Raw genomic sequence first — 24322 nt, 5'->3', positions numbered from 1 at the left:
GTCTTTTAGAGACAGGGTCTCACTATGCAGTTCAGGCTGGCCTTGAGCTCACTTTGTAGCCCAGGCTCGTCTCAAACTTGTAACCATCTTCCTGCCTCAGCCTCCCGAGTGTTGGGACTACTACAAATAGATTTGTAAAGTCAGTTGAAATTTACTTTTTGTCGTTTTGAGACAGTTTCACTATGCAGTTCAGGCTGCATTTGTACTCAACTATGCTAGCCTCGGCTGGCTTCAAACTCACAGTGATCCTCCTGCCTCTCAAGTACTGGGGTTATAGGCATGCAGCACCATGTCCAGCAAGTCAGTTGAAATTAAGGAAGAATTAGGTTTGGGGATTTCTTAATTGTATTTAGGAGTTTTGAGGGAGTTTGTTTCTTTAAAATAGCTTCTCCCTATGTGGCCTTGGTTGGCCTCACACTCATGGTCCTTTTGCCTCAGCCTCACAAGTACTGGGATTATAGGGGTGTGATCATGCCTGGCTGATGTCTTAATTTTAATGAAATATTTTAAAAATCAATGTAGGTTAGGCATGGTGATGTATGCCTGTAATCCTAGCCCTTGGGAGGCTGAGGTAGGAAGGACTGCTAAGAGTTTGAGGCCAGCCTGTGCTATAAAATGAGTTTAAGGCCAGTTTGAACTGCATAGTGAGACTCTATCTCAAAAAAAGACCAAAAGTAAATCACAATGTAACTTTAGAGTAATTTCTTCTGCTCATGAAAGTTACTTGGAAGACCTTTAAGAAAAGAAAGACTTTTTGCTGGAGATGGAGGTACACCCCTGTAATCAGAGGCTGAGGCAGGAAGATCACAAGTTCGAGGCAAGCTGAGACCTGTCTCAAAAAAGGGAGGGAGGGGCTTTACAAAATCAGGCATAGTGATCCACAACTGTAATCCCAGCTATCCGGGAGGCTGAGGCAGGAAGATTGAAAGTTTTAGGTTAGACTGGGCAATTTAGTGAAATCTTGCCTCATGATAACATTTTTAAAACGGTTATGGGTGTAGCTCAGTGATAGCACCGCAAAACAAACTTAGAATGCAACAATGAACCCTGGAACCTACAGTGGACAGGATGGATATGAAAGCAGAAGGTGCAGGAAGTCTTAGGAAAAGAAAACATTGGGGAAGGGGCGCATAAGCCACAGAAATCATGAGAATTTGAGTGGGGCTTTGCATTGAATACTTGGGAGATGAGGCAGTTTCTGGCCACGATGACATCAAGAGGTGTGGCTCAGTGGATGCGCACCGGATTGGATAGAGAGGAGACCAAAGACCTGATAAGCCAGGGTGCTATTTGGATGGGTGGCGCACAATTCAATGGAAGCAATGCTCCTATAATCGGCTACATTTAGTGGCGACCCTTGCAGTTCAGCAGTGAATGACCTGTGAAGTCTTATGGTCTTGTTAAACCCTGAGGTAGCCAAGTATGGCAGGTGTGCGTGTGGGAAAGCGAGATAGGTAAAACGCAAGCAAAAACAATAGCTCATAATTATGAAGAACCGTCTTTGCCATACGCTTGGTAATCAATGCACAAGCTCAATAACCTTGTGAGGTCAGTATGTTTATTATAATCACTACCATTTTACAGATAAAAGCAAAAGAGTGCTGGGGATTTAGCTCAGGGGCACAGCGCCTACCTGGCGAGCACAAGGTCGTGAGTTCGATTCCCGGTACCGGAAAAAAAAAATAAACACCGGGGCGAGAAAGCAACATCAGATGGCTCGGACGCGACCAACTCGGTGGACTGGTGCCTGCGCGCCAGCCCCGCCCCTCGGCCGCGGGCGTGCGTGCTGGCGGACGCCCCGCCCCGCGTAGCGAGGGTCACGTGCTGGCGTGGGGGTGGGCCCGCCTGCGTGCCGCGGGCCCACGGAGCCGAGGCTTGGTCGGGAGTGGGCCCCGCGTTACGCGGCTGGAGCCGCGTCTCCTGACGGCTCGGCCCCCAGCCGGGGCTCGGGCAGGGGCCCGGGCCCCCGGGACATGGCCCTCCGGTGTGAGCAGTGTGACGGCCCTACTTGCAGCCGCTGGGACGGTGGCACCCAAGAGGCAGGTACGGAAGCCGGCGGGGATGCCGGGGAGCCGCCTAGGAGGACGGCTTGGGGGCCGGGCGGCGAGGGGCAGGGTACTGCTGTCGGAGGAACGGGCCGCGGGCGAGGCCTGGGGTCGGGACAGCGGGAAAAGAAAGGGCGGAAGGCCCGGTCTAGAGCGGGAGAAGGCCTGGCGTTGGTCCTGGGCCGACCGCGGAGGAAGCCGGCAGAATCGCGTCCCGGGAAGGAAAGTCGTGGCGGGGGCCCTGCGCGGCGGCCTGCTCCTGCCCGGAGCGGAGAATTGGGCTCCTGAGAGCCGAGGCCAGGCCTCGCCTCCGGGCCTCACACTTGCCGGCCGCGGACGCGTCCTCAGACTCTTGGTGCCACCTTCCTCGTCTTTAGGCCGGGCTCCCAAACTTCACTCCTACCGCCCTGTTGGCTTACGCGGCCCCCTTGTAGCATCTGTTCCTTTGACTTACCCGAAGGCCCACCCTTTTTAAACCTGCATCTTAGCACATTCAGAGTTGTAGGAAATCTCCGCTGACCAATTCCAGAACGCTTTTGATTCCAGAAAGAAAGCTTTACTCTTCAGCAGTCCCCACTGTCCAGTCTCCACAGCTCCTGACAGCCGCTCTCCTTTCTGCCTCTATTCTGTGCAACCCATTTTAATGTTATTTGTGTAAAAAGCGATAGTTTGTTGTACACTTTCAGTCTAAACAGTATCTATGAAATCGTGATTTTGTTTGTGTTCTCAAACACGTTTTTCATATAATAGATGCATGTCAGTTAAAATTATGAACGTTTACCCCCTATCAAGTAAAATAATATTTTCCCCCCTTGGGGAAGGCTGAGGTAGCTGTCTGTCCTCTTCTGATGGGATGGGGGATGCCCATCATAGAACCAATCATGTTATTTCAACCCCCGTATTTTGATGAAACTTTCTATTCTTCCTTTTTTCTGTTGATACAGGTTGTAAATGGAGCTCAGTCCACATACATCTTTCTGTGCTCTTTGGCATGATAACCCTTTGCTGGTGTTTGTGTGACATCTGTCCTCATGGAATAATAGTCACTGCCCAAATGACAGAGGTCTTGTGACCTGTTGCAGTGCAGCTGTATCTAGGTTATAAGACTACCAATCTAGTTCCCTTGAGTTTTCTTTTCTGTGCTGAAAAGAGGAATTTAGATATGAGGGGGGCTTTCGGTTTTGTTTGAATTTTAATCGTATTTGAAAATTGCTGGCAGAGTTGGTAATACTAGAAGCCCTCATGGTCACCTTGATTTACTCTTAGCCGTCTGTCTTCCAGGGTTGGAGCAAAGCCCCCCGACATACACACTAAGTTGTCCAGACTGGGCTCTAACTTGGAATTGGAATTGGAATCATCCTGCCTCGTGTTCCTAGAGTGCTAGTATTACTGGGGTGTGCAACCACACAAAGCTTTAAAGCATCTTTTCTTGATGCCTGCTTATCTTTCTGTTTCAGGTAGTTAATGAATCTTCAAATTTGTGTACTGTTTCGTAGAAATTAATTAGGACCACTAAAGAAAAGGCCACATTGTTTTATTTTGTTGTTAATAGGAATCTTACCCAAAATAAGGTCGTTTTCCTCTTTTACTGTCCATCTCTGGTACAGAGATGTTTAAGCAAAAATTTTCAAGTTTATCTCTAAGCTCCCTATCAGCTGTTCAGGGGCATATGTCTGTCTAGGAAAATTAGTCTCTCTGTGTCTCTTGTCTCTGTCTATGTGTGTGTGTGTATGTGTCCTCCCTCCCTCTCTGGGCTTTTTATTGTTTTGATTAAGGCTAATGTTTTTAAATTTGAGTTTAAATTTTGTTTGAAGACTGTAAATTTAGCTGGATGTGGTAATGCATGCCTTTAAAACCAGCACTTGGGAGGCAGAGGCAGGAAGATCACTGTGAGTTCAAGGCCAGTCTGTGCTACATAAGCAAGTTCAAGGCCAGCATTCAAGGCCAATTTGCACTACCTTAGTGAGATCCTGTCTAAAAAAGAAAGGAAAAAAAGACTGTAAAGTTAGCTGGTCCAAGTGGTGCATGCCTGTAATCCCAGCACTCCAGGCTTTTGGAATTCTGTTCTTTCACCTCAACTTTTGTTATGTAATGTGTAAATTACTTACCCACTCCAGTTCACTAAGTATTTTGAGGCCATGGAAACTTTGAGAGAGTAGCTGAGATCTTCTTTAGTCCTGATCCTTCCTCTATGTATTAGGTTCCCCAAGCCAGGGACTTTCGGAAATACCTGTTACTTGGGAGAGGAAGAAATTTATACTTGGGTTCTATAATCAGAGTTTGGAGATGTTTAAGACTGAGCCATCTTTGTGGCTGGGGGAGGGGGGGTGTTGCTGGGGCTCAAACCCAGGGCTTTGTTATGCAAGGCAAGAACTCTACCACTCAGGGGCACTCCTAGCCCTGGATGGGCTATCTTTATCTGAACTGTAAAGAACTGTACCTCTTTCATGGCATTTTAATGGCCAGCAGGCTGAAGTAGTGCCTGTGTCATTCCTTTTTCCTTTGTTGAGTAAAAGTACCTTTCAGGCATCAGGAATTTATTTATAATTTCACATTTTACAGCCAGCTATAGGACAGTCATTTCATCCCATCATTGTTACGATAACCAAGTCCTCTACTACAAAGGAATTTGGAACACATCAGCTTTGAAATGTACAACACACCTCTCTTAGTGAGGTACTGTGTAGGCTGGAGAGGAAAGGATTCAGAGTTTAGAGGGTAGTAGGATATCTCCTGGTGAAAGGTGGTCTCTTTTCCCTGAGCCTAAACAGCATTCTAGAATCCAAAAATGTGTGTCCTCATACCAACTTCAACAGCACAAATACAAAAATGTGTGTCCTACTTTAAAATCCACACATAAAATTTATCTTAATATAAAATAGATAGTAGGCATTCATTTTACTCTTTTCCTGAACATCCCAAGAGTAGTTCTATAAATTTTGTCTTTCTGAGATAAGTAGGACATGTGTCAATTAGTTGTTCAATAGAGACCTTGCTTAGCTTTTCTCATTTTGTAGCTGTTGACCTTCTCACTCTGCACTAGCTTGCTTGAGTTTTGTTTTCTCTTACCTTTCTGTATCACAGTGAGAGCCTCGGCATTGGTGCAATACAAAGTATGCATGGGGGTGGCACATACAGGAGTGTCTTCTTCACCTGCCACTAACATCTAGCCTTGGACTGACTGAGGTAAGAAAGGCAGTGCGAGGGCCTGAACAGACAGCAGCCAGGATCCACAGGTGAGCAGTACTCTACCCCGAAAAGCACCAGGAGCTTTAGAAACAGAGCAGAGTCTACAGATCTATTCAGAATTCTGCAGTGAGCATATGCTTAGCAATAGTATGGGAAAAGTGACGTCATTTACTATAGGCCAATGTTTTCCAGTGGAATGGTAACTAAACTAAAATTTTATTCTATTCTATATATGTATATATATATTTATTGAGTTCCAAAAATAAGATTCCACCGGTGAATCCTAAAATACAGGGTTCACTGGTGGCACAGGCCTGTAGTCTCAGTGTCAAATCCCTGTCTGGGAAAAAAAAAAAGACAAGAAGAAGGAAAAGAAAAATACAGGATCAAATATAGAATGGGAACAGTCTTAAAAGAAAAAAAGAGCCGAGCATGGTGGCACACACCTGTAATTCCAGCACTTGGCAAGCCTGAGTCAGAAGGATTACCCTGAGTTCACAGCCAGCCTGGCCTATCTACTGAGTTCAAAGACAGCCTGAACTACATAGGAAGACCTTGTTTCAAAAAGTCAAAAAAGAAAGAAAAAGAGAGAGAAAAGAAAAAAAGAATCGGAGCTGTGATTTGGGTTCAGAGTTATTTAACATTCTGGCAGATGCCAGAATCACATCAAGTCCAACTGATTGCATCCAGTGTTCTCCTCCCAAGATACAAGCAGCAGCTTCCTCCTCTCCCCCAGTTTGCTGAATAGCTACTTAGAAAGAGGATGGAATGTATCTAAATAAGTTGACGAAAATTTCCCATACAACTTAGCAAATGAGTCAACAAAATTTCTCAATGTCAGTGTCCCTCAAGTAGTACTCAGTGTTACCATTTAAGTGCTGTTACTAGGGGCAGAGGGTTAAGAAAGGGTCTTGCTATGTAGTACAAGCTGGCCTTGAATTCACAGTAGAGCTCAGGCTGGCCTTGGACTCACAGCAGTCCTTCTGCCTCAGTCTCTCAAGTGCTAGGATTATAAGCATGTGCTATCATGCCTGTATAAGTGCTGTTAATTTATGATGTGTGGAAAGTGCAAGGAAACTCCAAGTTTAATAAAATTTAAATACATTAAATTTTCCTCCTTGTTGGAAATTAATTGAATTCTAGCCCATATTCTGTCTCATCGTATATTTAGTGTCTCGGGCGAGGGGTGCAGTTAATGCTTGCCTTGCATGTGCACAGCCTGGCTTCTATGCCCAACACCAGGAGGACCAAAAAAGTCTCATCATTTTCCTGAGCGTTTGTGAACCCTCCCTGAAAATATTCAGTCTGGTCTTCCAAAAGATGATGGCTGCACAGGAGGAAACCCAGACTCCTGCTGAGCATGGTGCTGCATGCCTGTGATCTCAACTCTTGGAAAGCTGAGGAGGGAGGATGGTCAATTTGAGGCCAGCCTGGGCTACCTAGTGAGACAGCCCCATCACTACCACCAAAAAAAACAGGAAAAAAACCCCACACTCCTTGGCAGCGTAAATCCGCCCAGACTTTGACTAGCCTCACTCACTGCAGTCTTTCCTGCTTCTGGTGTCTTCCCTGTGCTTGACATTGTAACTCCACAGAATTTGTATTCTGTTTCTTGGTGGACATGCTGCTTTATAAACAGGACAGGGACCTTGCACATGCTCTCTCCCCTGCCAGGAATGTTTTCCCTTCGACCCACTCCCTCTTCCATGTGGCAGTTTCCAAGCAGGCACCAGTTATCTTCTTGACTAAGCCTTTCCATATTGTATTGGAAGTAATCATTCTCCCCTGTGGGTTTCCATGACGCTTCACAATCCTGTTACATGATGAAACGGTTGAGTCCCTCTCTGCTGTGAGCTTCTCAAGGGCTGGGCAGAAGCCATACCCATCTTTTTACCCCAATACAGAGCTTAGTGCAGGTAGACACTTATTAAATAATGGCCTCTTGGGGAGGTGGACAGATGGGGAGTAGGTGGATGGAAGGAAAACCTGAGCCTTGCTCTGTGATAGGGAATTAGGGGCTTGGTTTTTAATGGTTTCTAGGTAAAGCAGCCGTTTAATTTAGCCTCCAGACTGGCCCATTTTTGGGTGTTCAGGGAACAGAGCAGTTATACCAAGACTAATAGGTATAAATCAAGAAGATTTCAGACAAATGGTCACCTTCCTCAGTTCTAGAGAAACCATCAACAGTCTAGCCAGGAGAACAGGTTTACCTGGGCAGAAAGTCACATCTTTTCCTGTTTGACCTGCAGCTGCATGTGACTCCAGACTTCAGTTTGTGTGGCTTTCTATGTCACGGTTCTCATAGGTCACCCGGGACCTGATGCTAGCTCTCATTTGTGTTAGTAGTGCGCAGCTTTGTCATGGAAACTGTGTAAACTGCTGTTGTGTCAGAATAGGACCTTGCTGAGAAAGCTGCTTAGTGCCTCTTCTAAAGTTTAACCTACCTTCTGGTGTTATCTTCTACCTTACGTTAACTCTAATACCAGTGTCTAGCTGGGCATAGTGGCACACGACTGTAATCCCAACGCTCAGGAAGCTGAGGTAGGAGGATCATTGCAAGCTCAAGGCCAGCCTGAATTGCATAGCGAGACCCTGTCTCAAAAAGACAAAGAAACAAAACAAAACAAAACAAAACAAAAACCCAGGGTCTAGTACCTACTCGTTTTTTTTGTTTTGTTTTGTTTTTTTTTTTCAGTAGTGGGAATTGAGCCCAGGGCCTTGTGCATGCTAGGCAAGCACTTCCACTGAGCTACATCCCAGTCCCATAATGATTTTTTTAGTGAGTCTGTTTGCTGTCCAAGTAAAGGGCCTGCTTCCTATTTGCAAGTCTTCTATTCTGTATCCCACTGAGTTCTGCCATTTTTAAGATGTACTTTTAAGGTGTCTGACCTGCCAGTCTCTGAGCTCTTCACTTTTATTGTCACCACATGCCTTTACATGGCAGTTACAATGCACTGTCTTGTGATATTTGTTGTTGTCTTTTGTAACTTCTCTTGTGCTTCTGGTTTATCATCTCAGTGGTGAAGGCAACAGAAAGACAGTAAAAACAGGCATCATTCGTTTAACTTTTAGTAAGCCATTCCTAAGAGCAGGCATTGTGTATAAACTCTGAAAAGCTATGGGCCCTTTATTTTATTTCATTTCATTTACTGGGAATTGAACCCAGGGCCTTATGCATGGTAGGGTAGCACTGAGCTAAACCTCTAGCCTTTTTTATTTTTTGTTTTGACACAGGGTCTTACTAAATTACCCAGGCTGACCCCAAACTCATGAGTGTCCTCTCTCAACATCCCAAGCAGCTGGGATGGCAGCCATGTGCCAGAACTCGTTATTTTAAATAGAAGAATTATATGATGGTATCAACCACAGACTGCCAACCCATTTCCTTAAGAAGTAATTTAAACTCAGTAAAATGTCTGTGCAGGAAACAAGATGCTTAAAACATGTTGCACTCTCTGCTTTGAAAATATTTCCATGCAGTTCTGATGTGGCATGTAGCTGAAGATGTTTCCTTGTCATTTTGTAGTATTGTGCTCACTTCAGCAGCACGTACAGTAACATGTAGTATTGTGCATTTTTGTTTCTTTTGTTTTATAGTTGTGGAAATCAAACTCAAGACCTCAACAAGTGCTTTACCCAGAGGATAGCTTGTCTAGGAGTCAGGAAGAAAAGAATCCTCAGCCGTAGTTCCAAATTTTGAATTACATTTTTTCTCTATATACAACAAGGGAAAGTTCTTAGCTTGAGATTTATAAGCTCTGTGAAGTCTGGGTATTAAGAAAGAACAGGAGGGCAGATCCAAAATTGCTGGCCCAAGCGCCTGCCTGGCAAGTACAGGGTCCTGAGTTCCATCCCCGTTACCAAAAAAAAAAAAGAAAGAAAAAAAGAACAGGAAAACATTGGCACTAACTGTTAGATATGCCTGGATTTACTGAACATTTATTGTAATTTCTTGCTTGTTACTTTCACAGTGTATCTCTGTTGTCATCTTGTTTGTTTTGTTGTTGTTTTTATTTTTTTGTCTTTTGAGATAGGGTTTCACTATTCAGTTCAGGCTGGCTTTGAATTCACCTTGTAGCCCTGGCTGGTCTCAAACTTCCAGTGATCTGAGTACAAGGATCACAGGCGTGCAGCACCACTCTCGGCCTTTCCATACTGTTTTACATGTTTGTACCAGTTAGATATCTTTTAAATCTGCTATTTCAGAATGAGGAGAACTTATATTTGGTTAGTATGATCTGTGTACCGTGGTGACTGCCCAGAGGGCCAAGAGGTGATTTGTTCTGCCCAAAGTTACAGAACTAATGGGTTGCAGGGCCAGGATCTGAACCATCACTTGTCTGATGTTAACCACATTCTTTTTTTAACCACCCTTTGTTTTTCTTTAAAAATGTAATTATTCTGTGTATATCATTGTTGGTCCAAACTTACAGAAAAAGATCATCTTTTAAAAGTAGGCAACTTGAAATATATTTTCTAATAAGTGTTCCTCTCTGTGAGATGTGTCACACTAGGGCAATTAATCCTGCCTCTGCCTGCAGGTGATGTAGAAGCTGTCTGTGTAAGAGAAGTTACCTACCTTACTTCAAACCCAGTTAGGAGAGGGAGCCCTAAGCAAAAAACTCCATGTGCTGAATGTGTGCGTAATGCTCCCCACACATTATGTTTTTTCCAGACTTCAACACCAAAAGGAAAAAGAAAGTGGCAGAAATATACCAGGCTCTGAACAGTGAACCCACTGATGTGGCTGCCCTCAGACGCATGGCTATCAGTGAAGGAGGACTCCTGACCGATGAGATCAGACGAAAAGTGTGGCCCAAGCTCCTCAATGTTAGCACCAGTGACCCACCACCTGTACCAGGTACTGGGTGTGGGGCCCCACAGGGGAGCTTGTCTAGGAGTCAGAGAGAAAAGAATTGTGAGATGCTTGATTTGGGGGCTCATTTTTTAAAAATTTATGTTCTTTCTTTCTTTTTTTTTTTTTGAGACAAGGTCTCACTACATAGTTCTGGCTGGCTTAAACTCACTGTGGGCCCAGGCTGGCCTCAGACTCACAGCGATCCTCCTGCCTCAGTCTCCCAAGTGCTGGGATTGCAGCTTTGTACCACTACTCCCAGCTTTGTGCTCATTTTGAACCAAAAATAGATGAATACATTGAATTCTAGAGTTCAGTCTGAAAATAAGGCCTGATAACTACCTGGAATGAACTTTCATCAGTGATTAAAATATTGGCTAGGAAAGAGAGTCTGTTTAAAATGCCTTTTCTGGTTCAGATTCTACTCGATTGGAGATGTGTTATAGGAATCTGTATTTTAATCAGCACCTCAGCTAATTTTTATGCAGAGCGACTACATTTTGAGAAACAAAAGAAAACCTGTTTGTTGGGAAACATTAAGATCCTTTGGAGATCTTAAAATTGCTGGGCAGATCCCCAAAATTGCTGGGCAATGTCTGTAATCCCCAAAATTGCTGGGCACAGTGGAGCATGTCTGTAATGCCAGCAGCTCAGGAGGAAACTGAGGCAGGAGGATCATCATCAATTTGGGGTCAACCTGGGCAACTTAGTTGCAAGACTGTCTTGAAAATTTTTTAAAATTCTGTAATTATACAAAAAGCTGTTGTGAAACTAACTTGCAGAGCCATGTAGAGAAAGGAATTCCTAGAATGCAGGTAAAAATGCAAAAAAACGTTAGTGGGACAGTAGTGCACTTTGCTGTCCATCTACTGGATTCATTGACTTTATTGCTTTGATGCTGTTTTGGCAAAATGCCAGGTGCTGGGGATGTTTTTCTTTCATTTGGCAGATGTTAGTTGTGCTCCTATTGTGTGCCAGGCTCCAGAGATGATGACTCTGCCCGAAAAAGCTCACAGTGCCATGGTGCTGCCAAGGAGCCGCTGGGTTACCTCTCCTCCCCAGAGCGGCCAGCTCTTCATTGGAGGGCAAAGGCGCTACCTTCTTCACTCTTCTGTCAGATGCCACCCTTCTCAGGTCTCCTGATAAGATGAAGTGAGGAAGAATTGTACAGGCTTCTTTGAGAACTGCCAACCTGGGTTGTGAAGGAAATGAATGCTTCTTTCATAGTCCTTGCTTTGGGTTGAGGAAAATGTACACCTGCACACAGCGAGAAACAGCCTCCTTACTTTCATACTGTATTGGACCTAGGCCCTGACCACCGGGTCTGTCTCCTATCAGTGGCATCTTAATTTTATGATTTCAGGGCCAAGATATATTAAAATTATGCTGGGCATGGTGGCTGTAATCCCAACACTTGAGAGGCTGAGGCAAGAGGATCACTTAGAGTTCAAGGCCAGCCTGAACTGCACAGTGAGACCCTATTAAAAAAGGAAAAAAAAAATTGGTGTCTGTGGGGGTAGAGTACTGGGGATTGAAACCAGAGATGCTCTGCCACTGAGCTACATCCCCAGCTCTTTTCTTTTTTTTCTTTTTTTGTTTTTTTTCCAGACAGTATTTCACTAATTTGCCCAGGTGGAACTCAAACTTGTGATCCTCCTGCTTCAGTGCTAGGTTTTTCTTTATCTCACTTTATTCCTTTCAAACAGTTCAAGGCTCCTACAGTGTCACAGAAGTTAAGAGTTGTCATAAGGCCAATGGTTTTCATGGCGGTGATTTTATGCAGTTGTCATGGTAACCTGAGTGGTGCACAGGTTAGGGAATATCCTCACTTCCTGATGTGAGCAGGACCCTAGTGATGTAGAGCGCATCCCCCACAGGTGCAGGCCTCCACACCTCTCTGCTGCTCTCTACCCACAGGACTAGCCACCGGACGACCTGTGTCCCTCTTCTGGCCATCTTCTTGACTTGAGTGAAACATAATGTGTTTTGAACTAAAATAGGGGTACCTTCCCAAATATATCTTGGGTCATAGCCTCTTCAAGATTAAGCTGGAGAGACCGGGAAAAGCAGAGGCTGCCAGCAAGAAGCTGAAAAATAATCTCCTGATTAACTGAGCAGGCTCCCGTGTTTGACAGGGTGAAAGGAGAAGTTGCAGTAAGACCTGAGCAGGTGTCCTTGGGTCAGTATGATCTTTCACGCTCAGGTCTTTTCTTTAGCCTCCATTATCCTGTCCATCAAAGAAAGTAACCAGTAGTAATACAGCAGATGAACCCACCACAACTATCAAGAGCAGTACGACTTTAAAATCACAGTATCCAATTTAAGACTTCATTTGGTAGTGTTTCATGATTACCTCTCCCTAAGTTTATTTTATTTTATTTATTAATTTTTGTCTTTTTGAGATAAGGTCTTGCTATGCAGTTTAGGCTGGCCTTGAGCTCACCTTGTGGCCCAGGCTGGTCTCGAACTTGCAGTGATTGTTGTCAGCAGTTTTGACCAATATTCTAAATTTCTGAATTGTCCCCAGAAAACTTTCAGATTTAAAATTACTTCTGAAGGGTGTTTTCATATCTAATCAACACCAGTTCTGGGTTTTGCTATTTGGTTAAATTTTTGGTTTTGCCAAGAGATTTAAACAAAGGCACTCCTTGCCTTCCTACCCATTCATTTTTATTCCTGTTTGATGCCGACAGCACTTTATATTTATGATATCCGCTCAAATTCTCCATATCCTCCTGGAGGTTTATAATGTACCTTAAAGAGCTGGGAATCTGGTCAACTGTTTATTCCTATTAGGTATAATCATTTCATATCTACCTTGTTATATAGTGGTAATTCCAATAAAATGTTACTTGTTAGAAGGCTTTAAAAAGTAAAAAAAAAAAAAAAAAAAACACTACAGAATGCAAGTTTCCCCTTCCCCCAGCAGATTTTGTAGTGATAGGAGATCTAGCATCAGTTTTCAGTAGGTAATTTCACTGAGGTTACATTCATAAATTTCTCTTGAGGCCTGGGGATATAGCTCAATGGCATAAACGCCTCCCTAGCAAGCACAAGGTTCTGAGTTCAATTCCCTGTACCAAAAAAAAAAATTTCTCTCGATACACATGTATTTTTCTTTGTCTTTTTGAGATAGGGTCTCACCATGCAGTTCAGGCTGGCCTTGAGTTCAGTTTGTAGCCCAGACTGGTCTCACACTCACAACAATCCTCCTGCCTCAGTCTCCTGAGTGCTCGAATTACAGGTGTGCACCACCATGCCTGGCATTTTTTTTTTTTAAATAATCCTTTTGGAAATAGTTGATGTTGGGTGGCTTCATTAATATACTATAGAAGAAAACTGGTAATAACAGGAAGGGTGGATAAGAAAAAAGGAGAAATTTAGTTAATATGAATTCTATATTTATCAATCTTATACATCATATTGAATTTTGTTTTGATTTTTCTTTTTATTTTGACCTTTGAGACATGATAGAGTCCATAGCCTACAGTCTGTCCTGGAATATTAGAGCACTGATATGCTTAAGATTGTTTATTTAAATTTATGAGATTTTGCCTGGCAAGCACAGGGTTCTGAATTCAATTCCCAGTACCACAAAAAAAAAGTTATAAAGCTAAATTTATGAAATTTTACATATCTGTAAGTAGTGGGAAAACCAGTCATTCCTGATAGCTATAAATATGGGATAATTTTGTGAATACATTAAAATGAGGGATTCTTTTTTTTTTTTTTTTTTTGGTTTTTTTTTTCCGGTACCAGGAATCGAACTTACGACGTTGCGCTTGTCAGGCAGGCGGTGTGCCGCTGAGCTAAATCCCCAGCCCCAAAATGAGGGATTCTTAATGGTTGTGTAATGAAAAAATTTTAATTTGAAAAAAAAAAGAATAAACTAGAGCCAGGTTTGGTGGCACATGCCTATAATCCCAGCAAGTGGGAGGCTGAGGCAGGAGGAGTGCCCCAGATTTGAGGTCAGCCTTGGCTACATAACAAGGTCAAGGCCAGCGTAGACTATATAGCAAGACATTATCTCAAAAAAAAGAATAATGTCCCCAGGCCTTTGAGATCTTTAGAATGTCTTGCTTTTCCCAGGACTTGCATACATTTCTGCAGTAACATGTTCCTCTTTCTCCAATAGGAAAGGACCTACGGGAGGTGAGCAAGGACTACCAACAAGTGCTGCTGGATGTCAGGAGGTCCCTACGGCGCTTCCCCCCTGGTGAGAGCTCTCCACTTTGCCACATTGGAAGGAGCCTTTCTATCCCCTTGTACTTGCCTTCTTGTGTGGGTGCTTGCCAGTCAGCTGGGAAACAGACCCCCATGTTTATGATCTGTTTTGCTTCTCTGGCAATTCCACCTGAGGTCTGTGAAGAGGAGACTTGCCACGGGGAGCCTCTAACCCTCGGAGTTCACGCATCTGAAAGCAAGCCCTGGCTTGAGTTTGTCTGTTACAGGTCTTCTCTCCTCTTTGTATCCTTGCTTCCTGGAAAGGTGCTTGTGCCTCCCCTGTAGCCAGTAGCCTGCTAACTTCATTTATAATTTTTTAAATTTTTAAAATAGGACCTTGCTATGCAGTACAGGCCCTGAACTTGCTATGTTGTCTAGGCTGGTCTCTAACTCAAAATCCTCCTGCCTCAGCCTTCTAAGTGCTGGAATTAGAGATGTATGCCACCACTTCTGGTTTCATTTTGGTTTGGATAAGACATGTACCTGTGGTCGAGTCTCCCTTCCGGTCCTGCTCTTTTGGATAAGACCATACAGGACAGATGCCTCCCCCTTCCCCCCTAGGTAACCCGTTTTCCCTCTGAACCCTTTATTCCACTTGCGTTTGTGTTGTGACATTCTGGGGTATTCTTCCTGCAGAGTGAACTCTTGTGGTTTCATATTTCTTCCATTCATGTTCTTCAGTTTCCCTGACACTCTTACACTGGAAATTCAAACAAGGTTTAATTTTTACTCCTATTCCTTTTATTACTTTATGGTTCTTGGTTTACTTCATTTTTTCTTCTCCAGATGCATTGTTGGAAAAGGGTGGGGTAATTATAGGCAAGAAGGGCCCTGCTGTAACCCTGAGCCCTTGTCGTCAGTGTCATCTGGGCTTTTGCTTCAGCTTTGCTCTCTCTACCTGTGAAAGCTCAGCACACACTGTGGGAAAAGTGAACTCCATGCCTTTTTTTCTTTTCTTTTTTTTTTTTTTTTTTTTTTTGAAACAAGGTCTCCCTATACATTTCAAGCTGGCCTTGAATGCACAGCGATCCTTCTGCCACAGCCTCCCAAGTGCTGGGATTATAGGCATGTATCATCATGCCTGGCTACGTACCATTCTAAAGCAGTGTACAAGGCAAGGTTTGACGTTCTTTTTTTTCTCTTTAACCATGAGTGGTACAACTCAGACTCTGGGGATTCAGAATTAACATCCTTACCCATGAGCTTAGTGACAGCAGAGAGTTTTACCTGCTCTGCTGTGCCACATCCACGGGAGCCTTTCAAGCAGCCTGCCTTTGGTCTCGGTGGAGTCTCTTGCCCCAGTGTCACTGGGGAAGACCAAGTCCTCAAAGACTGGGATGCACGGCAGTCAGCACTTGGCCCCCAGGGCATTTTGCTTGTTTTTTTGGCGGCTTTTTTGAGTTGGCTTACGCAGAACTCTTCTGAACAGTAAAGACCACATGCTTCCTACTGAACTTTATTTCCAGTTCACATACTAGCCAGAAGAGGGTATTCCAAGAAGATTTCAGCAGAGGAACTGGAACAAAGATTAAGATAGCTTTCCAGCCTCTAGCTCCAATTTCCTTGGCGACTGCAGTGTTTCGCTCCCTTAGCTGAGCCTCGGGTCCAGTTCTTCTCTGGCTGCAGAAGACTCGGGAGAGGCAGGACTCACGCTTGACAGCCTTGTTCTCACTCACATCCCTGGCACCCAGGCTGAGCACAGCTTGGCCTTGCTGAGGGCCAGCTAGGAGTAGCAGGCTCATGTACTCACACTGAGAAGAGGGGAACTGTGCTGACCAGGCTGTTTCCACTGCACCTGTGGGCCGAGGCAAACAGTGCTTCCTGGGCTCTTTGGTTTGGTTTCGAGGGGAACGTGAACTTTTTAATTTTTAAATTATAATCTCATTCCAAAAAGTTGCAAAAATAGGACAAAGAATTTCCCAGATCCCTTTTACCTAGATTTCCTTGTTCACATTTATCACGTGTTTTATTAGCTGTTGGCTCTTCCTTCTCCGTACAGATAAATAAATCTTTTTGTGAACAAATTGCAAACACGTTGCCCCTTACCCAAAATATTTCAAGATATAGTTTCCTTGGCTTTCTTTTGGTACCGGAAATTGAACTCAGGACCTTGTGCTTGCCAGGCAGGTGCTTGTGCCACTGAGCTATACCCCTGGCCCTTCTAGATATAGTTTTGTTGTTGTTGTTGTTGTTGTTGTTTTCTGGTACCGGAAATTGAACTCAGGACCTCGCACTTGCCAGGCAGCAGGATATAGTTTTAAAAGTAAGGCTATTGTGTAACTAACTATAGTACAGTTACCAAAATCAATGACAACATTGAAAAATACCATTATCTTTTTTTTTTTTTTTTGTCTTTTTGAGACATATCTAGCCCAAGCTGACATCAAACTCAAGGTGATCCATTTTCTTCAGCCTCCCAAGTGCAAGGATTACAGGTGTACACCCCCACATCTGACAATTTTTTTTTTAAAGCACACAAAAAATACTGTATTTTCCATAAATATATTTGGAAAAAAGGTTCTCAACCGTGTCCCAACCTATTAGCTCCTATATCTGTTAACTTTTTTCTAAAGAAAAATGATGTTGGTGTCCTTACCTGTAAACAGGACCAGTGTGCTGGGCCATTATTGCTGTACCTTGGAAATAAAGGCTGCACCTGGGACCAGGTCGTGGGATTCTTAGAGGACTCCACTGGGCAAGAGGCAGCAACCAAAAGTCAAACAAATGAAACAGGCACCTACAGCAGTCAGCATCACACTAGCAGGAATAAGGTGCCTCAGCCAGGCCCTTACAGAAAGTGGATGAGAGGGACGGGAGGGCCCACAAAACTTCATGTCTGGGTCCTCATCAAAAGACTGCTGGTCTAAGGACAGAATATGTTTGCCTGGGTTGTCAGCCACACTCTACCATAAGGTAGACAAGAAGCAGGACAAGGCCACGAGCTACAGGGGGCCTTCTGGCCCCTCAGGGGTCCTGGACTAGTGACAGTCCTCCTAGACTAGTGACAGTCCTCCCATGTTGTCGGACGGTGGTGGGACACCCGAGATCCTGGCAAGGAGCACTCAGATGGAGCGAGCCTGGTCCTATGTAATAGCCAAGTGAGCCCCGCACACCCTCCTGTCCTTGCTGCTCTCCTGGCTCTCAGCTCCTGCTCAGTGGGATGCTGGATAGATGTCCATGAGCTATCTGGGCAGGCAGCGTGTGCATCAGCCTCGAGGAAGCATGGTTACCAATCCACACTCTGAGGGTACAAGTCAGTTTCACACTTGGCTTGTGCAGCGTCTGCTCTATGAACCTGGCACTCAAAGGCAAGGTGTTCACTGAGGTGGGACCAAGTAAAACGGTGCAAATACTTGAGGTTCCACAGGTTCTAGCGGAAGGGGCTGCACCTATGGGCATCCATGGGCATGTTGTGCAGACATGCACTTACGTGGAACTCCACCCAGCCCTCAGCATAGTCCTTGTGGTACTTGGATCCCTTTGTTCCTCTTGAGGCTGCTACTGCCTTCTTGTGTCTCACAAACCTGTCCTCAGCCTGAAAGAATATGCATGTAACGTCAGCATAGGTGCAGAGGAGGTTGCATGTAGGGGTTGGAAGTGCAGTGGGATGTGACCCCAGTACGTGATACCCGGCACCACCTGCTTCTTGCTGCCTTGAGCCTCCTCTTTGGGTTCCTCCTGCTCCTCCATGTCTGAGGAGCAGGAGCTGCTGCCGGTAACACCGTATGCCAAAAGTACCATTATTTAACCCACATATTTTACTGAGATTTCACCATTTATCCTAGTAATTTCTATTATAGAAAAAGGAAATGGGCTGGGCATGGTAGCAAAAGCCTATAATCTCAGCACTCAGGGTGAGGCAGGAGGATTGCCATGATGCAGGAAGCCAGCCTGAGCTACATAGTAAGACCCTGTCTCAAAAAAAGAACGAAAGAAATAAAGAGAAATTCATGCATTTCCTATTCCTACTATCTCTTTAGCCTCTTTTAACCTTTATATTTTCCATCAGGTCAGCTGTGTTGTTACATTTCCCTACATACTTTGGGTTGATCTGGTGTTTCCTCATAGAGGATTCGGGTTTGTGCACTGTTGATAGGAGTTCACTGGCACACTTCAGAGCTGTTGTCAGCATTTCATCTCAGGAGGTGTGTCTGTCCCACAGTTCTGTGGCCAGTGGACACTAACTGTGATGGCTTGGCTAAAGTGTCTGTAGGTTCCCCTAAGGTTGTAAAGTTGATGGCTAGTGGCTCTTTGCTGTGTGCCAGGTGGTGTTAGCAGTATGTGCATCTTGACAGGTGTTAGCAATGTGTTCCTAACTCATTTCTTTGGATGCCTTCTCTGAAAATCTGTTGTCAACCTTCTTCCTAACCTCTTGTCATGAGGATGCACGCTATATTCCAGTGCACCTCCCCTTTCCTCTCCTAGGCATGCCAGATGAGCAGAGGGAAGGGCTCCAGGAAGAGCTCATCGACATCATCCTCCTCATCCTGGAGCGGAACCCTCAATTGCACTACTACCAGGGCTACCATGATATTGTGGTCACCTTTCTGCTGGTGGTAGGCGAGAAGCTGGCAACGTCCTTGGTAGAAAAGTTATCTACCCACCACCTCAGGTACCTGTGCAGAGGGCCTCATGGGATGGAATCACTCCCCCCAGCCCCTTAGGACAGCTGCTAGCCCATCTTCTAGGCAGTTTCTTCAGTGGTTTGAGCCCACTCAGCCCACAGCCGTGATCTAGCATTTGATCTGACCAAGCTCACCGAATTGCCTCCCTGCAGGGATTTCATGGATTCCACAATGGACAACACCAAGCACATATTAAACTACCTGATGCCCATCATTGACCAGGTGAATCCAGAACTCCATGACTTCATGCAGAGGTATGTGGGGATTTATGTTTACACACACATGGACATATTCTCCCTCACTCACTCCTGCCTCACAGATCTCACTCAGTCCTCACTATCTGGTGCTGATCAGTGTTCAGTTCTTCTGAGTTATCCTTGCCAGTCATGTGTGATCTGTGTTGCTCAGTTTTCTGCACAATCTTGGAGCACTTTTTGCGGTGCAAAGATGATACAGCTCGTACCTTGAAGACTTCACATGTGATGGGGAGAGGTGATGAAATGATGTTGCCAGTATAGACTTTGAGGTTCTTGCTTAAGAGAAATACAGAGTCCTAGGGATTGAGAGGAGAGGAGGACAAGGCCATTGAGGACAAGGCCATCACGGATGAGGACATCTGTGGGTGGTTTTATTTCCCAAGAATCAAGGAAAAGTATTTCTTTGCATATGCCATTGATTTTTAAATTTAAATAATGACTGTTTTAAGGCAGCTCAAGCTATCGTGTTAACTGAAAAATTAACACAGCTGTGTACTTTATGCCTGAGAATGTGTGTCTGTGCCCTCTCAAGGTTAAGTGTCTCAGAAAGCCACCCTGGTATACTTCTCTGAGAATAGCTCCTTATCCCAAAGTTGACATCTATTGAGCATTAGGAGATAGGATATTGTTTTGATATTAGTGTCATGGCACATTTTAAAGACTTTGTCGGGGGGAACAGGGGTTAAGACAGGATCTCACGTTGTAATACAGGCTGCCTTGAACTCACTGTGTAGCCCAGGCTGGCCTCAAACACATGGTGATCCTTCTGCCTCAGCCTCCTGCGTGCTAGGATTACACGCGTGTGCTGGCTTCAAGACTATATTTTATGAGAAGATGCTAACTTTGTAGGTAGTCAGATTTTCCAGAAAGTGTATTTCCCAAATGATTCTCTCTCACCAGTTCTGTGGCCAGAAGCCCAGAGAAGGGGCCGGGATGTCTTGGCAGGGAACCTAACATCCGGGTTTCTTTTACTCCTAGTGCTGAGGTGGGGACCATTTTTGCCCTCAGCTGGCTCATCACTTGGTTTGGGCATGTCCTGTCTGACTTCAGGCACGTGGTGCGGTTATACGACTTCTTCCTGGCCTGTCACCCGCTGATGCCCATTTACTTCGCAGCTGTGGTAGGTATAGGCCATGAGCCAGCAACTAGACTCACCATCTCAGGCCAGGAATACAGCTCAGTGGCTCAGTGCCTGCCTGGCAAGCGCAAGGTTGTGAGTTAAATTTCCGGAACCAAAAAAAATTTACTCACACCCTTCCAGCTTGTTCTTTTCTTGAAGGGAAACCTGGTAGTTATGAAAACACGCAAAAGATGGCATCTCCAAGCTTGGTGTTCCTTGGCACCATGTGCACAGTGTTAATGAGGATGGCAGAAAAAACTATTGGGAAATGGCTGGTTAAACACATTTTTGTCTTTTGGATTTCCCTATGCAGTTTAGGCTGGCCTTGAACTTAAACTTTCAGGCTCGCCTGAAACTTGTAGTGATCCTCCTGCCTCAGTCTTCCAAGTGCTGGGATTATAGGTGTGCACCACTACACCTGGCACTCTTTTTTCTCTTTCTTTCTTTTTTTTTTTTTTTTTTTTTTTTGTTTGGTTGGTTGGTAGGTTGGTTTTGGGGTTTTTTTTGAACTGGGAATTGAACTCAAGATCTCGCACTTGCCAGGCAGGCACTGTGCCACTGAGCTATATCCTTGATGCTTTTTTTCTTTCTTTTCTTTCTTTTCCTTCTTTCTTTTCTTTTTTGTTTTTGTTGTTTTTGTTTCTGTTTTTTTTGAGACAGGGTCTCACTAGGTAGCCCAGGCTGGCTTTGAACTCATGGAGCATGGTGATCTTCCTGCCTTAGCCTGTCCAAGACTAGGATTGCAAGCATGTGCCACCATCCCAGCTTAAACAGATTTCTTTACTGTGCCACTGTGCACTCTGAATACACAGCCAGTGTTCCTGCTGATGCCTCCTGGCCCTGTGCTCTGCGGCGCACATGGTTAGAGAGTCCGTGGCACACACTTCATGAGGTGGAGGAAAGGGGATCAGTGCTCGGCCCAACAGTGAGGTGGCTGTGGCAGTGGTGGGGATTCCAGTGATCAGAAGGCCTGGTGGCACGGAGGCATATCCTAGAAAGATCTCCACAGGTCCCTTCTCGAGCTCTGGCTTTGTGACCAGCAGTCAGAAGCAAGATGTTTAAAGGGAACAGGAAGACTCTTCTCTCCTGTTTTGGACTATGCTGTACTGGAGCTCTGGGAATCTCCCAGGAATCGTTCTGCTTTTCTTCCTAAAAGAATCTGCTTTATTTCTTTGAAGAGCTGAGGGACACTTGAGCAGACAGATGTGCCTTTCATATCAGGGTGGCAGTCTGCCCGTAGCAGGGGAGGCCAGCCCCATGGGAACAGCTCTGAGAGTCTCGTGTTCCTCCCTGGATGGATACAGGTTTGCTGGACATGTGGGCTTTCTCTCAGCTCCCCCACAAGAGGCTGATCTGTGTCTGCTGTCTGATGCAAGGTCTCCCTCCCTACAGATCGTATTGTACCGTGAGCAGGAAGTCCTGGACTGTGACTGTGACATGGCCTCAGTCCACCACCTGTTGTCCCAGATTCCTCAGGACTTGCCCTACGAGACACTGATCAGCAGGGCAGGGGACCTCTTTGTTCAGTTTCCCCCTTCTGAGCTCACACGAGAGGCGGCTGCCCAGCAACAAGCCGAGAGGTAAGTGGGTACAGGGTGTGTGACCAGGCGGCACAAGGGGCTCCAGTCTGGTGGGCATGGGGCTTGGCCCTGAGTTTGCTGGAGCAGAATGCTTGAGCATGGACAGCCCTGCCCTCAGCCTCCTGAGCAGGCACATTGCTCCTGTTCTTCTCTCACACCGTCCTACTTCCGCCTCCCTCCCTGCAGAACGGCAGCCTCTACCTTCAAAGACTTTGAGCTGGCATCAGCTCAGCAGAGGCCAGACATGGTGCTTCGGCAGCGGTTTCGGGGACTTCTGCGGCCCGAGGCTCGAACAAAGGATGTCCTGACCAAACCAAGGACCAACCGCTTTGTGAAACTGGCAGTGATGGGACTGACCGTGGCACTTGGAGCAGCCGCCCTGGCGGTGGTGAAAAGTGCCCTGGAGTGGGCCCCGAAGTTCCAGCTCCAGCTATTCCCCTGAGTGCAGCCACACCGGGCCACTTCTCCTCACAGTGCATCCAGGCCTTCCCCTTGCATGGAAGGACTGAGATGGAGGAGTTTCTTTGATTAAAGGGTTTCAGCTAAGGGTGTGTTTTTTCCACCACCCTTTCCTGTCCGTCTGTGTGGCTGTGGCCGGGGGTGCAGCAGAGCCGGCTGACACTGTGGGCCACAGGCTGGATGCATCACTCCACACACCTGAGCTCCGCTGTGGGATGTGGGCTTTCAGCTGCCAGATGCTTGGGAGCCCCTGGGCCCACACTTTGGGTGCCCACAGGAAGGAAAGGGTCACTGCTGAAGAAGTCAGGCCTCAGAGGAGAGTGAGAGGGCAGAGGACTCCAGCTGGGAGCCAGATGGGCCTTGTCAAGAGCACCTCTGTTAGCTGACCAGAAATCAGACACAAACTAAATCATTGGATAAGTCCTACCTGGCTTCACTAGAAATCACATGTCTGTACTGGACATTTGCAGTACGGCAGAAAGGAATATTCCTAAAGTGGTTTCCCTGCCTTCTACCCACTATCCCATTCCCTTGTACAAGAGATACCATTTATAGAAGACACTTTCATAACTAGTTTTAGAATCATATACACTTAATATGTAAGGTATTCTCACTTTAATAAGTTCCTTTATGGAAAAAAATAGCCCTCATCAGAAAGATGCTTCTAAGCATCCGTGCTTCTAAGTTTATTTTCTACTCAGCTCTTTAACATTTCACATTTGCCAGCAATGCTGTTTGTAAACAGACTCACACTTCCAAAGTGCCCACTCCTAGCCACCTTCCCTTCCTTCCTGGTTAGCATAAATCTCCAGTCTCCTCCCAGCAAGGCCTACTCTGCCTTGGCATTGTCTTGGTTTGACTGGTCCTCAATGGCCCATCTCTGCCTCGATGGAAAACGTCAGTGGAAACTAGCTGACCCTGAAAGGGAACAGCGCAGCCTGAGGAGCGTGGCAGGAGCCAGCAACAGCAGGCCTTCCCCAGGCCGCTCCGAGGACCTGCAGGCCTTGGGAGCAAGGGCAAGTCTCGGACCTGAAACAGCTTTCCTGTAAGTGAAGCCAGGTTGGTTTTATAACTTGGGCTTGAAAATAGAAAGTGCCTTTTGCTGCTTTAGAGAATTGGAGGGTGTAGTGCAAAGCAGCCATGTGCTTTCCTCCTGGTCATCCTGCCACTCTTCTTTCATGGCGGGCGCCCTCTCCAGGCAGACGTGCTGGAAGCGCTCCTCCCCACGCCCCTGTGCCTGTGTGCAGGGTGGGGTCCCCGGCTGCTTGGCAGAGGTGTCTGCATGGTAAACTAAGCACTTCAGACCCAGACAAGCTCACCATGGCCATCACCACAGCAGGAGCCCCACCTGAGGAGGGGACCCAGGGGGATTAACTCGGTGATAGCTTCATCAGGACAGCAGAACATTCTGCTGGGATCCAGAGGTGACAGGGTGGCAGATGAGCCCAGTCCTGTCTCCCAGCAAGTGTGTCCCGGCGTCTACAAAGGACGCAGCATCTGTTCCTCTGGCCATAAGTACTCACACCTGCGTATAATCTGAAGGCATCATGGTGTGGAAGGGGAGGTGCTGTGGCCCAAGGAGAAAATTCATGTGGTAGCTTTGCTCACACCAGGATTCTCGTCTGCTACTGAGAAGAAAGCATCTATTTACCTTCAGGTGATTTACTTATTCTGTAAAGAATATGTGTAAATACTTTGTACAGAGCCCTGTATGAAATAAACAGCCATATATGGTTACAAATCCCATCTCGTTCTGTCTGCTCGCCACTTACTGGGAGTGGACTCAGGCCTGAGACCTCCATCCTGATGCTCCTCAGGGCCCCCCAGGCCCAGGCCCTTACCCCAGGAGACTTGGGCCTAACCTGCAGACTTCTGTGTCTCCTGCAGGAAGTGCAGCCTGCACTAGCTACTGTAAGCACTGCTATAGCTACAAGGCACAAATGTGCAGGACTCAGCTGCACAGGCTGC

At 45.8% G+C, this 24322-nt stretch overlaps 1 protein-coding gene and 1 pseudogene across 5 annotated transcripts; one reads left to right on the top strand and one right to left on the bottom strand.

The window, feature by feature from the left end:
• Positions 1-1841: 1841 nt before the first annotated feature.
• Positions 1842-24100, top strand: Tbc1d20 (TBC1 domain family, member 20). Of its 5 annotated transcripts, none has more exons than XM_005414731.2 (9): positions 1844-2043; positions 5130-5231; positions 9910-10095; positions 14225-14305; positions 18739-18925; positions 19091-19192; positions 20174-20315; positions 21708-21895; positions 22082-24100. In XM_005414731.2, the coding sequence occupies exons 3-9, from the start codon at positions 9996-9998 to the stop codon at positions 22335-22337; spliced, it is 1056 nt and encodes a 351-aa protein (XP_005414788.1). In that variant the 5' UTR covers positions 1844-2043; positions 5130-5231; positions 9910-9995; the 3' UTR covers positions 22338-24100. The 5 variants fall into 5 exon arrangements, with proteins under 5 accessions (XP_005414789.1, XP_005414787.1, XP_005414788.1 ...); XM_013510028.1 differs by having other exon boundaries at positions 5130-5281; XM_005414730.2 differs by lacking the exon at positions 5130-5231 and having other exon boundaries at positions 1843-2043.
• Positions 16761-18161, bottom strand: LOC106147614 (annotated as a pseudogene).
• Positions 24101-24322: the final 222 nt, after the last annotated feature.

This window comes from Chinchilla lanigera, unplaced genomic scaffold, assembly GCF_000276665.1.
Source record: "Chinchilla lanigera isolate Chin_1 unplaced genomic scaffold, ChiLan1.0 scaffold00196, whole genome shotgun sequence".
Lineage (NCBI taxonomy): Eukaryota > Metazoa > Chordata > Mammalia > Rodentia > Chinchillidae > Chinchilla > Chinchilla lanigera.
Note: the sequence above shows the minus strand (reverse complement) of the source record. Positions and strands in the feature narration are given on the sequence as shown.